The 17,041-nt window shown below is 35.8% G+C and overlaps 1 protein-coding gene across 1 annotated transcript; it reads left to right on the top strand.

Moving 5' to 3' along the window:
* The first annotated feature begins 4,903 nt into the window (after positions 1 to 4,903).
* Positions 4,904 to 5,527, top strand: LOC109146915. The gene is made up of 2 exons (XM_019294567.1): positions 4,904 to 5,221; positions 5,303 to 5,527. Exons 1-2 carry the CDS (start codon positions 4,904 to 4,906, stop codon positions 5,525 to 5,527), a joined length of 543 nt encoding a protein of 180 aa, XP_019150112.1.
* The last annotated feature ends 11,514 nt before the right edge of the window (positions 5,528 to 17,041 follow it).

Here is a 17,041-nt window from a genome sequence, read left to right as displayed (position 1 = left end):
TTTGTATATCGTTCTGTTTGGATTATTATTATTATTATTATTATTATTATTATTATTATTATTATTATTATTATTATTATTATTATTATTATTATTATTATTATTGTTATTGTAATAAATGTTTGTATATCATTTTGTTTGGATATATATTCATAATTTTTTAATTTCATATTCACAATTATTGAATCTCCATATTCATAATTACATATCTATATGTTTATAATTATGTTCACAACACTATGTTTATAATTATAGAACTATATATTCATAATTATGAACAATTTTTTAACTGTGTCTACTTTGCAAGGTGGACACGGTGCCACAACATAATTTGTCGGGTCAATAGTACTAAAAAAATAAAAATAAAAATCTTTGGACTTCTCAATACTTGCCCACATTGATGAGCAAACAATTATATGTTTGTAAGAGGAGCAATGATCCTCTTACATAGAGAAGCTCAAGAGCTCATTTTTCTAAACATTTTCAATGTGGGATCAAAATTATCGCACATCATTTACAAAGGGGAGCCACATTTGTCTTCTTCTTATTTTTTTTTAATTTTAATTTTAAATTTATATATAGTTTTATTTGGATTATTATTATTATTATTATTATTATTATTATTATTATTATTATTATTATTATTATTATTATTATTATTATTATTATTATTATTATTATTATTATTATTATTATTATTATTATTATTATTATTATTATTATTATTATTATTATTATTATCTGTTAGTGTTTTAATTGTTCAAAAACCCCATCTTATAATTGACAATATTATTATGGCATATTAAGATAGGTTTAGAGTTTGTCCGTCCAGCTCTACAGACGACTGATCAATCAGAAGCAACAAAAGAAGGACTGACACTGAAGATCTGATTTAGGAAGCTGATTTCTATAAGGTTGTACGCGGTATAAGCAGACAAGTTTGGAAAGAAGATCAGCATATATTTTCTGGAAAGGTATGGACCTAATCTTCAGAGATTACATTCCTCATTTATAGTCCTACCTTCTACAATCAAAGTTATCTATGGAGAGTGTTTATTGATGGATCTATAAGTACTCTTATTCGACGAGAATTAGGGTTACGCCGAAAGTAAGAAGAAACACTCCATATCTGCTATATGAGACGAGTTCTTTGATTGTCATGCATCTTCTCAAATACAACTTGTTCATGGTGATTAAGATGATGAACTTGAGAAGAATCACTACTGCTTAAACGAAAGGACATTGTGATCACACAGTTGTGGGAACAACTGCTTAGAGCGTCTTTGAAGTGGGCTGCATCAGAGTGGGCTCTCCAAGTGAAGGGATTTCATTGGACTTCTGTATGCATGGCTCTCCATCTTCAACAATCCACTAAACCTGTGTAGACTGGGTATGTACCTTGTGTGGGGCACTTGGGTAAGATTATTGTATATATACCTTTGTACATTGGATTATGTTTTAGTGGATTGGACGCCTATGTGATCGTCCCCCAGATGTAGATACACATTGTATCGAACTGGGTAAACATTCTATGTCTTTGACTCTGTGTTGTTATCTTCTCGCTAATCGCCTCTATGATTTATCATTACTGACTGACTTCATCGCTGAATCAGTCGGTATATTTTGTCACTTGATTAATCCAGTTAATCTATTTATAAAAAGAGGAAATGCAAAATTACATTATCATTATTATTATTATTATTATTATTATTATTATTATTATTATTATTATTATTATTATTATTATTATTATTATTATTATTATTATTATTATTATTATTATTATTATTATTTATGAATTAATAGATTTTATTTAATTTCCATTTGAGATTTACTTACTAAATAAGCTTTACCACAAAAGTTTGGGCGGGAAAATGAAATAAGATGATTTTGTTTTTAATTTATATATATATATATATATATATATATATATATATATATATATATATATATATATATATATATATATATATATAATAAAGTTCAAATGCGGCGGGGTCTTCCTGTGCGGCGGTGCGGCGGAATTCCAGAATACACCTACAGTGTTAACAATATGCACCAACAGTGTAACAAAAACACACCACAATGAAATGCAATAAAACATCACAAAATACACAACAGACTCAAAAAAATACACCATATAACTCACCACCCCAATGATGTATTTTTGAACAGTGTATGGTGTTTTTACTCACACCTAATGGTGTGTGTTTGGTGATGCAGGGCTCTGTTTACTCTGTTTTTTGTGGTGTATTTTCCTAACGTTGATGGTGCATATTTGTTGAACTATTGGTGTTGCCGCATCGTAAGAAATCGCCGCACCGTAAGACACTGCCGCACCTGAACTCGCCTATATAGTTGATGGGCTGATGGAAACTTCATTTTAAGTGAAGTATATAGTTGAATTCAACACATGATAATGTCAAAAGATTAAGTTCTGTGTGCTTCTATAAATCAGAGTGCTACAGAGGCTTATCATTTATATTTTGTTGACATTTTGATGCCCACATATGAGTTAGCAGAATGAATTCACAAAAAACATTTTGATGTTATAGATTAATGTGTGCACATTTGTTAAACTATGTGTGCCATAATGTGCAGGTATAAGAAAAAATGTAAAAGAAGTTGGTGTGCATTGAAGTTGAACTGTGTGTGCCACAATGTGCAAAAATACTGACAGAATGAATTCACGAAAACCAGATTGATGTTAAAGACTATGTTGGACACTTGGGTTAAACTGTGTGTGCCATAACGTAAATAATGAGTGTGTGAATGAAAAGACGTAAAACAAGTTGGTGTGCAATTGGGTTGAACTGTGTGCACTTGGGTTGGCTATGCACTTAGGTTACACTGTGTGTGCCATAATTTGTAGAATTAGTTTGTGCGGAAAAGATGTAAAACATTTTGGTGTGCACTAGGATTGTGTTGTGTGTGCACTTAGATAGAAATGATTATGCACTTGGGTCAACGAGTTTGTGCCATGATACTCAAGAAAACTGATATACGAAATATTGTGTGCACTTAGGTTAACGAATGTGTGCATGCACCAAAACTAGATTGATGCTAAAGACTATGTTGTGCACTTGGGTTAAACTGTGTGCGCCATAACATAAATAATGAGTGTGTGGATGAAAAGACGTAAAACAAGTTGGTGTGCCCCTTGGATTGAACTGTGTGTACTTGGGTTGATAAATTAGGGTGTGCACTTGGGTTAACTGTGTGCACTTAGGTTACACTGTGTGTGCCATAATTTGCAAAATTAGTTTGTGTAGGAAAATATGTTAAACATTTTGGTGTGCACTTGGATTGCGCTGTTTGTGCACTTAGATAGAATTGTGTGTGCATTTGGGTCAACGAGTATGTGCCATGATGCTTAAGAAAACTGATATATGAAATACCATGTGCACTTAGGTTAACGAATATGTGCATGCACCCATATACGACTATGCATGCGCCAATACCCCCTAAACGTGTTTAATAGTAAACGTGTGATAAACGTTAATGAACAATCATTTTTCTGAGAATAGATACACTTGGGTTACACGCAAAAATATAAATAAAAAAAAACTATGTCATCCTATGAACAGTAAGTCAGTAAATATGTATCTGCTAAATTCAACAAATAATTAACATAGTACACCATAAACATTATGGTAATGTCAGATATATTTTACAATGATAAAATAAAGGGTTCGATTATAAAGTAGAAGCAAAATGTAAAGTGCGGGGAGGGTGACAGGGTATTAATGTGTTTTGGCTGCATGTGGAAAACCTACATGTGTTGACCCAAGCTTGGCATTTCTTTTGTTGCAATCCTGTCTGCATGCCATGAATCGTGGGACTCAGCCCCGTGCTTCAAGCGCTCAACAGTGGTGGTCCGTCGTCGGCAAACTATCACAATTTATAATGGCAAAACCTGGGTATAAAAATTATAATATTATATTATTGCTCCTTTTATGAACACAAACAACACTATGATGCACACCCCTGACAAAGAGATAAGCGCTATGTAGGATTAAAAAAATCCAATTTTTACAATATATTCAATACAGTGATGGTCCACATACATACAAACTCCAATATTCTTAAGAAATCCCAAACTAGATTTATAAAACACAAGTATATGTTCGATGATTTGAGGAAAACATTACAATTAAAAAGTGATTTTGCAGGTACACAAAATAGAAGAATTTAAGAAAAAGGAACATAGTAAGTTTCTGGAATGAAGAAGAAGAAGAAGAGAACATGCACACACCCACTTACTAGCACCATTGCCCGGCAACAACTACCCCTACCGAAAAAATAACAAGCTCGACAACCCTGCAGTCACCAACAACATACCAAAAACACATACACCAATGACTGTAACCACACAACCCAAGACATTAAACACTATGAATGCACAATATGACACCAACAAATGCACACAAACACCAGTACGATGCACAACCAGGTCACAACACATATACACACCCGCACCACTGCCCCGCCACCTGCCCCCATGCCGAAAAAAACAGTAAACTCAACATCCCCCGCATCCCCTTATTAGGACTCTATCTATGTATTTGAGTCTACTTATGATTACCGTTCCTAGTCTCCCAATCCTAGTCCCCCTAAGCCTCTTCTTGTATATATACCTAGGTCATATACTCTTGTATTCATTACTGTTAATACAATTCATTACAGTTCTCATATGATATTAGCTAGCTAGGGTTTCTATCAAATAGCCAACGAATCTGTCAATTTCTCTGAACGAACCGTTTATGATGCCCCTCTCTCATCGGTTACTTCAACCGTAACCACCCTCTCCACGGCTCATCACTTCATCAGCGTCAAATTGACTCATCGAAACTTCTTATTTTGGAGGGCTCAAGTTGTTCCTTTTCTCAACGGACATGATCTAATGGGTTTCATCGATGGAACCAATCCTTGCCCGCCGGTCATGATCTCGTCCGGCGAAGAGGGAGAGCTGCCTCTGCCGAATCCTGCTTATCATCCATGGGTTCGTCAAGATCATGCACTTCTCTCTATGCTCATGTCATCGTTGTCTGATGAAGTTATGTCCTTAGCTATCGGACATCACACCAGCCGTGCAGTGTGGACTGTCGTTACCTCCGCACTTGCCTCTTCGTCTCGGTCTCGCTCGATGAACCTTCTCGGGCAACTTCAGACGTTGCAACAAGGTGATGCTTCCGTCACTGATTATATCGGCCGGGCACAGGTTCTCATTGAGGATCTAATTCTCGCTGGCCGGTAACTTCCGCTTGAAAAACAAAACCTTTACGTATTTCGAGGTTTGTAGCCTGAATTTCGGGGTCTTGTATCTTCTCTCAATGTCCGAGGAACATCGGTGACCCTTCATGAACTCTCGGACCTCCTCAGTGCCAAGGAGTTCGTCGCCGGCAGTGGAGGATCGTCGCCAACAGCTTTTTCCGTCCAGAAATCTGGGCAGTCTCGTTGCGGTAGTGGCGGCTGTCGCGGGAATGGCGGTGGTCGTGGTCGTGGTGGTAGGAGCTGCAATCGCTAACCGAAGTGTCAACTTTTTGGAAACTTCGGGCACACGGCACATACGTGTTACAAACGGTATGAAAAGGATCCACATATGGTTTATCAGGGAGCTCCTTCAGATTCTTCACCGGACTCTCATACTTAGTTCCCAGAGAAGGGTGCAACGAAGCATGCGACTCCGGATATAGCGGCACTCTCTATCTCGGACGAATATAATGGTAATGACACACTCTGTGTCGGTGATTGTAACACCCCTAAATTTTAATATATTTAAAGCTTATAAAATAAAGGCGAATCCAATATTAAATCCCAAACAGAGCATAAACGAAACATAATAATCGGGGTGCTATGCCACATCTAGGTTTGAGAACCTAGATGCACAGGCTAAACTAACCAAACAAGGTATGAACTATAGCTAATATCCATAATACAATTCAATGCTCACAGGCCATCTAACTAGTACTAAGCTAAATCCACGAGTCCATCTAACGCGCTCCGAAGCTACTGATCTGTACCTGGAAAAACATACGGTGTAACAACCGTCAGCGAATAATGCTGGTAACCCATTCTAACGTGTTAAGTACAATATAGGTAGATATAAGAAAATCATTTTGAAACTGGAATACATATATACTTACGAGACTCTAATTTAAATCCAAGATCAAGACTCAAGGCACCACAAAAGACTCGACATTATAGAATAATCATAAAGACTAACATGCGTCCTAAGAACACGTTGCAAGACATAACAGACAGATAGGCATATAAATAGCAAATAGAGACAACAAAGGCATTCAAGACAATCAGTTAGCAAGTAATCAACAATGCACACAATCCATCTTCCAACCTTATACCAAGTTCCAACCTTGTAGCTCCCCTCCGTCCTTATATCAGTTCCAACCTATACCTCTAGGACACCCTTATATCGCCTCCCTTATTCCTCCGGGCAAGTACATGCTCCCACCGACAAACCACCTTTCGACCACCAACATATCAAGATAGTGTCGCAGTGCCATTCGCATGATCCGCACCTCTAATGCCAATATCAAGGGGTCAGCGCATATAACCCTGACATGACACCGCAACACTTATTACCTGACCCATGCTCCTAGTCGAAGGTGGGTTTGTGCCTTTAGCACAGTAACCGCTAGGCCTGTACCATTAGTACAATGACCGGGCACAAGTGGTGCCAACCGCCAACAATTCATTTTCACCAATCACAATCTCATCATCATCATCAATCACACCGGTCATTGCGTAATGACCACGATACTCATCACCATTCAATCAATCAACACATAATCAATCAATTAACAATCAAGACACAACAACAACGACACGTATTACACATAGATTCCTAGAATGGTATTCAAAACATCAAACGAGACTCATACACGACAAACGGGGTACAACAGGACACAACGGGATATGGGGAAACAACAAACGGGGAAAAACATCACGACCCACACAAATTTTTCCAGCGGGTAGGTGGCGGGTGGATGACCACCGCTAGCCACCCGCCGACGGCCACTCACTATTCCAGCGGGTGGCCGGCGGGCAGACCACCGCCCGCCGGCTGCCCGCTGGAACAGTGTTCCCGGGCAGCGGGTACCCGTGCCCCCACCTACCCCCCACTGATACTCAGGCAACTTTTCAGTCCCGGGATCTCTCGTGGAACCCGAAACCATGTCCAGACACATTCAAACACATAACGACAACACCACGTATTCAATTAACGGGATTAAATCAAGAATCACACTAAATATGTTCTAACACGATTCCTAAACATGCCAAGACTCAACATTAATCATATAACGGTTCAGGAGCATCCTGAACCTCAAGAACATAAAGAAATCTATATGCAAAGTCCTTAAAGATAAATCCTAGGCTAGACTCAACACCCGATCATGCATAATCCCACCCAAATATACCAAGAACATCATAATACGAAATTCACGATATAAACCCTAGGGCTCTAGACATAATTAAAATACGAGATCATACATATAGTCAATCACAATATCAAGAACATCAAGATTATCTAATAAACACAATATAAATCCTATGCAAGGGCTCTATCAAGACTCAATCACAGAATTACACATATGATTATCAAAGGAGCCAATAAATAAGATATAGCGAGGAAAATAGGTTTTGTAAGACATGTGTTACCTCTTAGCCTCAATTAATCCTCCCTTGGCTATTAAGGTTCTTCTCTAAGATTTCCATCCAATTGATCCCCCTAGGCTTGGTGGTGGGGAATATCCCAGAAATAATTCCGTGTAATATAACTATGGGTGGTAAGGGTTCTAATTGCTTTCTAATCTCCTATTTATAGAGTTAGGAATCCTAATCAGAGTCTGAATAGTAAACACATACTTTCTATTCCTAACAGGTATATAGGTCTAGGATTCCTAATTAGAATCTGAGTAGTAAAGGGCCACTTTCTTTATTCCTAGTAGACTTAAAGTTCATGTTAAGGGTCCACGGTCCTTCGTGGACCACATTAATTAATTAAGGGATCCTGACTAGATTAAATTCTTTTTAACTATTCTTTAATGGAATTAATTAAATAATTAATCTGGAATTAAATAGCTTAACACGAGGTGTTACACTCCCCCCCCCCCCCCCACCCCACTCACAAGATGCTTCGTCCCTGAAGCTTAGAAATTATTTTGGGGATAAGGAGTCAAAACTAGTATGGTGGTTATAAAGGGAAAATATCCTACGGGGGAGAATATATAATTATATATCCACGTATACTAGGTCTTGGGGAGAACACAAGCTCAATAAACACTACTTTCATTTTTTGGCTAACAACAATAAAGTAAACTTAAGGGGGTGTATTCAATCATGACTTTCGTAGAGTTTTAAAGACTTTTATGAACTTTAAAAGTTTGGAGGTATTCAATTCAAACTTTTAGAGAGTCTTTAAAAGTCAGGTGGTATTCAATCAAGATTTTTAAAGAGTCTTTAAAAGTCGTGTGGTATTCGATTAAAACTTTTAAAGCGTCTTTAAAAGTCATGTGGTATTCAAAAAGTTATGAACTTTTGTAAAGTTTTTAATTTTAAGACTTTTATAGACTTTTCCTTCTCAAATATAAATAGTTGAAATCCAACAATCAACACCAAGATTTCAAAATTTTCTTTCCAACAACTTTGAATGTTTTCTCTCTTTATTTAAACTATACTTTTTCTCACTATTTAAACTTTATAAACCTATCTAAATTCAATAAAATTATTTTTTTCTTCATTATCCTATATTTTCCTCATACCTAAACTCACTAAGGAACGGTGATGAAGTGCCAGATGATGTGAACGGAGAGATTACAAAACAGAAAGGAAAAGTTCATTATCTTTCTTCTTGCTTCTTCACTGGATAATACACATGGTATATAAGAGAGGAGGGAGGCTGTTACAACTGACATGGGCCCCTTACACTTTAGATTACAAAGATGCCCCTCTACTTTATTATACCTCCCCTCCCCCCGCGTAAACTGGAGCATGCAAATCCTGTATGCCCAGTTTAGACACGAAATGGCAAAATAGGGAGACCGGTAGAGGCTTGGTGAACCCGTCCGCTACTTGATTTGAGGACGACACTGGCAGTAATTTGATTAACCCTTGGTTTATCTTTTCCTGGACAATGTGACAGTCAATATCAATGTGTTTGGTGCGCTCATAGAACACCTGGTTCTCGGCAATTGCTATCGCTGACTTGCTATCACAATACATAGTGGCTAGTTTGTCCATTTCTACTTGCAGGTCTTGGAGGAGAGTTGTGAGCCACTGCACCTCACAAATTGTGGTAGCCATAACACGATACTCGGCTTCGGATGATGATTTGGACACTGTAGCCTGCTTTTTGGATCTCCATGAGATCAATGCTGGACCAAGAAACATACAGTAACCCATGATTGATCTCCTTGTTTCACTGCATGATGCCCAATCGGAATCTGAAAAGATTTTGAGCTGCATATCCATATTTGTAGGATAGAGAAGACCTTGACCCGGTGAGGCTTTAATATACCTTAGCACATGATGAACAACGGTCAAATGTTGATCAGTAGGGGCACCTAAAAATTGGCTTAACTGCTATATGGCGAATGATATGTCAGGTCTTGTGGCCGTTAGGTATAGTAGCTTCACCATCACGGTTGAGTTTCATGTTTTGTATCATTGGGGTGCTTGCAGATTTGCATCCAATGAAACCAGCTTCTTCTAGAATCTCCAGTGCATATTTTCGCTGACACAAACCCCCTTCTTAGTTATCTTTGCTTCAATCCCCAAGAAGTAACCAAGGGCTCCCAAATCTTTGATTTTGAATGTGTTGTCCAGAAAGAGTTTCAGATCCTGTATAAGATCCATCTTGGCGCTTGTGACTAGGATATCGTCAACATAAACGAGCAAAGAAATGAAGTTGGCAGCATTCCCTTTGGTGAATAGAGATGGATCCAATTTAGATTGCATGAACCCGATACCGCACAGTGCAGCACTTAACTTTGTGTTCCACTGTCTACTGGCTTGTTTTAGGCCATATAAAGATCTTAACAGTCGGCAGACTGGTTAGGTTTCTCATTCTGGAATCCCGGGGGCTACATCATGTAGACTTCTTCATTGAGGTCCCCGTGGAGAAAAGCGTTATTAATATCCATTTGGTGGATAGGCCATGCTTTCGGAACTGCCACTGTAAGGAATGTATGAATGGTGGTGATCCTTGCAACTGGAGAGAAAGTTTCCAAGTAATCTACTCCGAGCTGTTGAGTATAACCTTCTGCAACCAATCTCGCCTTGTGTCGTTCTATCGTTCCATTTGCCATTAGTTTGGTTTTGTAGACCCATTTGCACCCTACGGGGCTCTTGCCGGGAGGGAGGTCTGTTAGCTCCCAAGTCTGGTTTTATTGTAGAGCATCAATCTCTGCATCCATTGCTTTCCTTCAGCACTCGTGCTTAACAGCTTGGGAGTAAGTTTGTAGCTCAATGATGGAAGTAACAGCCATTGAGAAAACTTGGTGTGGTGTTTCAAAATTGTCATAAGAGATGACCTTTGATAGGAGATGAGGGGTAGTCATCACAACAGACTCACAGTAATAGTCTTGTAGTCGGCTTGGCACATGGCGTTGCCTGGTGGATCGTCTTGGCTGTGTAGGAGATGTATTTATGCTTTCATCAATGTTGTTTTGGGCAGAGTGTGAGGAACTGCCAAATTCAACTGGAGAGTGACTAGTCGAAGAACTGCTATTATCCATTGGTACATGTACAACATTTTCCATTGATCCATCATCTCTATTATCCACTAGTTCATGTACAGCATTTTCCATTGTTCCATCATCTCTATTGTCCACTGGTTCAAGGATAGAGTTGCTTTCATGAGTAGTCTGCACGGGAGTGGGGCGATCTGGAATATTGTGCGGCCAACTAGTGTTCAAGGACCCCTTTTTATCTAATGGATTATTAGTAGCGTGTGTTTGATTGTTGTGAGAGGCTGTCATGAGTAGTCTGCACGGGGGTGAGGTGATCTGGAATATTGTGCGGCCAATTGGTGTTCAAGGACCCCCTTTTATCTAATGGATTATTAGCAGCGTGTGTTTGATTGTTGTGAGAGGCATGAAATTCAAATTCCTCACAGTTGAGTGTGGGAATTATAGGTAGAGGAGGGTCACCTGGTGAGTGCACATCATCAGCAAGTTGGTGTTCCTTGTTGGCAAAAGGGAATTGTCCTTCATAAAAAATCACATCACGCGAGATAGAAATAGAGTGATCATGCAAGTCATATACTAAATACCCTTTTATGTTTGCAGGCACTCCAATAAAAACACATTTTCTGCTTCTAGGATCCATTTTGTGTCTTGATTGAGGCAAGGTGGAGGCATAGCATAAGCATCCAAGAACCTTGAGAGTGTTAAGATTCGGCTCCTTCCCATATAGCCTCTTGTAAGGACTTGACCATTCGATGATAGGTGACGGGAGAGGATTAATAAGAAAAGCTGCATGTAGGATGCATTGTCCCCAAAACTTCAAGGGGAAATTAGCTTGAAATCTTAATGCCCTGGCGACATTTAAAATATGCTGATGTTTACGTTCAACTACTGTGTTTTGTTGCGGTGTGTTGACGTAGGTTTTCTGGTGGATTATTCCATTTTCGGCAAAGAAGTCCTTCATATCAAACTCCACACCATTATCACTTTTGATAGTCTTAACTGTGAGACCAAATTGAGTATGAACCATCTTCTGGAACATCTTCATTAGGCTTCGTGTTTCAGATTTGCTTTTCATCAAATGGATCCACGTGTATCGTGAATGATCATCTACAATTGTTAGGAAGTACCTTTCCCCTCCCAAAGACTGAACAACAAAAGGCCCCCAAATATCAACATGAATCAATTCAAAACACACTTTAGACATTGTATTGCTTAAAGGGAAAGGTAATCTCTTATGTCTTGCAAAATGGCAAACATCACATGCTATTTTCTTGGAATGAGAAACATGAACATCAGTAAGCAAATGCATCTTACTCAAAGGGAAATGTCCCAGTCTTTGATGCCATACTTCAGTACTACAAGGCATAGCAAAATTTTTAGGACTAGATGTCTGAATCCCTGGTGTTTCAAGCAGCAAATATAACTCGTGTCCTTAGCTTCCTTAGCAAAAACCACTGTCTTCCCATGATGACCTCGAAGGATGCATTGATGTGAAGTAAAAATTAATTCATGAGATGAGTCTTGTAGAAGCCTGCTAACAGATATGATATTGAAATTGAATGACGGTATATGCATAGCATTTCTTAGACACAAACTATTCTTCATTTTAATATCTCCCACATGTGCTACCTCTGCTTGTTTTCCATTAGGTATGTTAACTGTCATTCCCTTCACTAGATGATAAGACTCGAAGAAATCCAAAGAACATACTATGTGATCCGTGGCCCCTGAGTCCAATATCCACGTAGATGATTGCAAGAAAACAGAATTGATATTAGTATTGATGATAAACTTGCCTTCATCTGAGTTGGTTTTCGGCATGAGAGTAATTGCAGCTGTGGCAGGAGGTTGGTTGTGCCCTATCTGAACATGTAGAGGAGAGATGAGCCTTTGGAGTTGCTCATTCGTACTGCTTGCTTCACCAGCCATAGATGTAGAAACTGCTGCCATGGATGATTGCTTTCCTATTAGAGAAGGGTTGTCAAGGATTCCATTGGCGTTCTCGTTGCTGCTCGAGAACAGATGAATCTCTATGTCTTCTGAGTTCGTGCTCCTCTGCGGAACCAAACTTCTTTAAGGAGTGGTGGTGCGAACAGGTGACTGACTGGCTGGTGTTGTTCGATGTGTTTTCCGGCTGGACTTTCTGGTGACGGAGACGGCGGCTACATAACTACCTCGCCGTGGCTCTGATACCATATTAAGGAACGGTGATGAAGTGCCAGATGATGTGAACGGAGAGATTACAAAACAGAAAGGAAAAGTTCGTTATCTTTCTTCTTGCTTCTTCACTGGATAATACACATGGTATATAAGAGAGGAGGGAGGCTGTTACAACTGAACAACTGACATGGCCCCCTTACACTTTAGATTACAAAGATGCTCTTCTACTTTATTAACTCTACCAATTTTTCTCTCTCTCCTACACTTTACAATCTTCATCTAAAAATTCGAAATAATATTATTTTTACTTCATTATTGATTGTTTATATTGATTTTTATTTTTTTCTATGAATTTTTTATCTCTAACTTTCTCTAATTCTCCCTAAATATATGAACAAAGCAAATTTTTCATCGTCAAATTTTAGTTTATGTTTCATAATACTAATATAAATACTTATATATTTTGATTTTTATTCTTTTTATGTTTATATTCGTATGTAATATATATTTTTCATTTTTTTTAAAACAACGGGTTACTACGAATAGCGAACTACTGTTTGCAACAACAATTTGGGGTTGCAAACAGTAGCACCTTGTTATTGTTCGTAGTCTCAAATTGCTATTGCAAATAATATATCTTTGCTTGACGCCTAGCAATAAAATTATAAATTTTTATATATATTATTAATATTAGATTTTTTTTTATGCAACTTGTAATTATATTTTTAAATACTTTATTTGATCAATTTTTTTATTATAAATTTTATTGTTCAATATTGTTATGAATTTCTAATGAAATAGTTCTTTTTTGTTGATGTTTATTAATAATATATATAAGTAATTAGCATGTAAGTCTCAGCATACTATGGATAAAAATAATAATGTTAAGAATGCTGATGTGGATGAAAAACTATATAATAAAAAGAATTTTATGATATATTATAAATGTTTTGTAAGAAAATTATAAATGATAAGAATAAAAATCATTGAAAGTTTGTAAGGATGTATTTAATTTAGAATTTTCAATGACTTTTGTAGACTTTTTAAAATAAAAAGTTGATAAAATTTTATGAATGTTTTTTATATAGACTTTTATAGAGTCTTATAAAATTTTAAAAAATTTTGTACGACTCTATGAAAGTCAATCAAAATTTATTAAATCTATTATTTTAAAAGTCTTTAAAACTCTACAAAAGTGAATACACCCCCTTATTTTTTTTAAAAAAAAAAATAAATAAATAAATTCACCATTCAATTTGCACTCATTCAATATTTAGCGCATTGGTTTGGATCTCCACCTCTAGAAGATGTAAATGCGAATAAAATTTTTTAAATCTATCTTTAACAAATTGAATGTGACTTCTCCTCAAATCAACTCCAATCTACTTCAAACTAAGACTTACATATGCTAGTTTACTTTATCACCTTTGGAATGCGCTTCACCCAATACATAGCTGGGGTTGAATTGAATGTCACCTTTGGAACGCGCGCTTCAATCACACAATCTAGTGCTTTTCATGCTCTCATCATCCACTTAAAATGAAAGCATGGGGTTGAATGTCAAAATGGGCGCTTGCATGCTTGATGGTGTGTACTCATCTTATCTCCATGCATGATGTGATGATAGAGGCCAGAGATTCTGAACAAGGGAACAATTTTCAATTTAGTGGTCCCTTTCCTAACACATTAGTCCTCACACCCCAACTACCACACACTATATGAATTGAACTACTTATACTGTTGTTGTCTTATTTCTATGTTTATATTTTACTTCAATGTAATATGCTAATGTTGTCATAATATTAATACTCTTAGCAATCAACTTCACCCCACCAAATCTTATTTCAATTATTATACCGTGGACCATATTCACATTGAAAAATAAACAATTCAATTACTCCGTAATATATATATATATATATATATATATAGGTTTATTTTTAGTTTACAAAATATTTACTTTTTCAAACTTTATCTAATAAGATATAATAAAAATGAACATATAGACCCTGTTTGGTAAATGGTTGTTAGCTGTTAGCTGATTGAGTTAATTAGATGGTATAACTAGTTGATAACATTAGCTGATTGTAAAAAAGTGTTTGGTAAATTAACTGTTAATTAGTTGTTACTTGTTAGATATTTGGTATAATTTTTTTTTTTTCAAAAAGCTAATTAAAAAAGTTGTTTTGTTATAAATATGATTATTGTGGACATCTACAATCTACAATTTTAATAAGAGCCAATAATGTTGGGCCCTTAACTGGAACAAAAAAATGTCGGTCCTATTGTTTCTTAAAATGAATGGTTCATATTATACTATTGTTTCTTAAAATGAATGGTTCATATTATTTTTATTTTAGTATTTTTTATTGATTTTCCTTATTTACCCTCTATTATATTATTTTCTTCCCTTAAATAACCTAAATTCCGTTAGCATAAACTTTAGTAACGGAATATTCCGTTAAGTATTTATTATTTTAACTTACACATTAATTTCTATAAGAAAAGTCTTAGTTTTGAACCACATCCCAATTACAGTTGGCATAATTGTTAAACATATACTACGAATATGTTAAAATATATTTAAAATATATATAATATAAAATTTAACATAAACTTTGTTCAAATAATTAGTTTGCCTAAATACATAACATTCAAAGTTAAGCATCAAAGATTATAAATCAAGAATTTTAAAAATCATTTGATCAGAAAAAAACTTAATATTCTTTTGATTATTTAGATCAGAAAAAACTTAATATTTCAATTATACTTTTGCATTAATATTTTTTGTATGTATTTTTTTTTTAAAAAAATCAATGATTGCATTATTGTTGATGAAAAGTATATACGCCACTTTATTACTCTTATTAAACTAAATAAAGTAGTAGCTACAACAAAAAAAATAATACATATGCATTTAATTAATTTAGAATTATATGTCTATAATGCCTTTATTTTTTTAAAAAATTATTCATTATAAAAAATTTAAAAATAGATATAATTTCATTAGTTATATTATCTTTATTTACTACAATTCAAAGATTCATTACCTTCAAATTTATCAATTTATTATATTCACTGCATTGTCCATTGTCTTCTTTTTACATTATCTTGTAATTAAATATCAAAGTTATAATACAAAATACATTATATATATTTATTTACCAAGTATTTTATACAAATATAATAAATATTAATATTTTGTTCAATACTTTCACATGATAACCTACGACACACATCTCACAATGCATGAAACATGTAGGGGAAAACTACCACTACCAAATATCGATTAGAAAATTCAATAAATATTATCTTGCATTTATATATTTTGAATTACCGATTTAAATAAACAAATTCAATATTTATTTACATATGCATGAACATCTCCGATATAATATTGCGTTGATATACTGTGAAATACTTATTTAAAAATAATCATTGGGCACTATCCCATTCGCGCAAAGTGCGTAAAAAAACTAGTTATTATATACATGGTAGCCGTTGTAACTGATTAGGTTACTACCTTTTATATGTATTCATTATTACCTTGTATATAGGATACTTTTGTATAAGAATTCTAGATGATGAATGAGAAGATCCTGGCTTTCCTCCCCACTTTCTGTTTATTCTGAATATTCTTTTGAAAACGTTATCAGCACATATGATACTTTACATAATAGAGTTTTGCAATCAATCCCTCCGCCCTAGCTATCATCTCTATACTGTGAGTACCGAATAAACCAGATAAGTTGATGCTTAGAGAAGGAGATGAGATTGAAAGATTTGTTGATTGCTAATTTGCTGTTAGTAGATTACTTTTGGACAATACTGTCACCCTTCTTTTTTGCATAGTTAACGTGAAGTGTCTGCCACTTTACTTAAATTTGTTGGCTTTGTCTATGCACTTGTCGGTCACAAGAGTAGAGGTCCTACTTTCTTCAAATTCAAAAGCATACGTGAGGTTATTATTTAATTCTAGGCCTCATGGGATACGACGGCAGAGGTTTCGCTCTAAGCCATGGTTTGGTTAAGGTTTTAGGTGGGGTCTATGGAGTAAAAGAGAAAGGAAATCTGGGACTTGTTTGCGGTGTTGTTCGGTGGTGAAGTGGTTTGAAAAGATTGATTTCTTCAAGTAGCTTTCGCTGGCGTAGTTGCCGCCGGACTAGTAGTCC

This window comes from Ipomoea nil, unplaced genomic scaffold (assembly GCF_001879475.1).
Source record: "Ipomoea nil cultivar Tokyo-kokei standard unplaced genomic scaffold, Asagao_1.1 scaffold1952, whole genome shotgun sequence".
NCBI lineage: Eukaryota > Viridiplantae > Streptophyta > Magnoliopsida > Solanales > Convolvulaceae > Ipomoea > Ipomoea nil.
The sequence above is the reverse complement of the archived record's forward strand: the minus strand, read 5'-3'. Positions and strand labels throughout refer to the sequence as shown.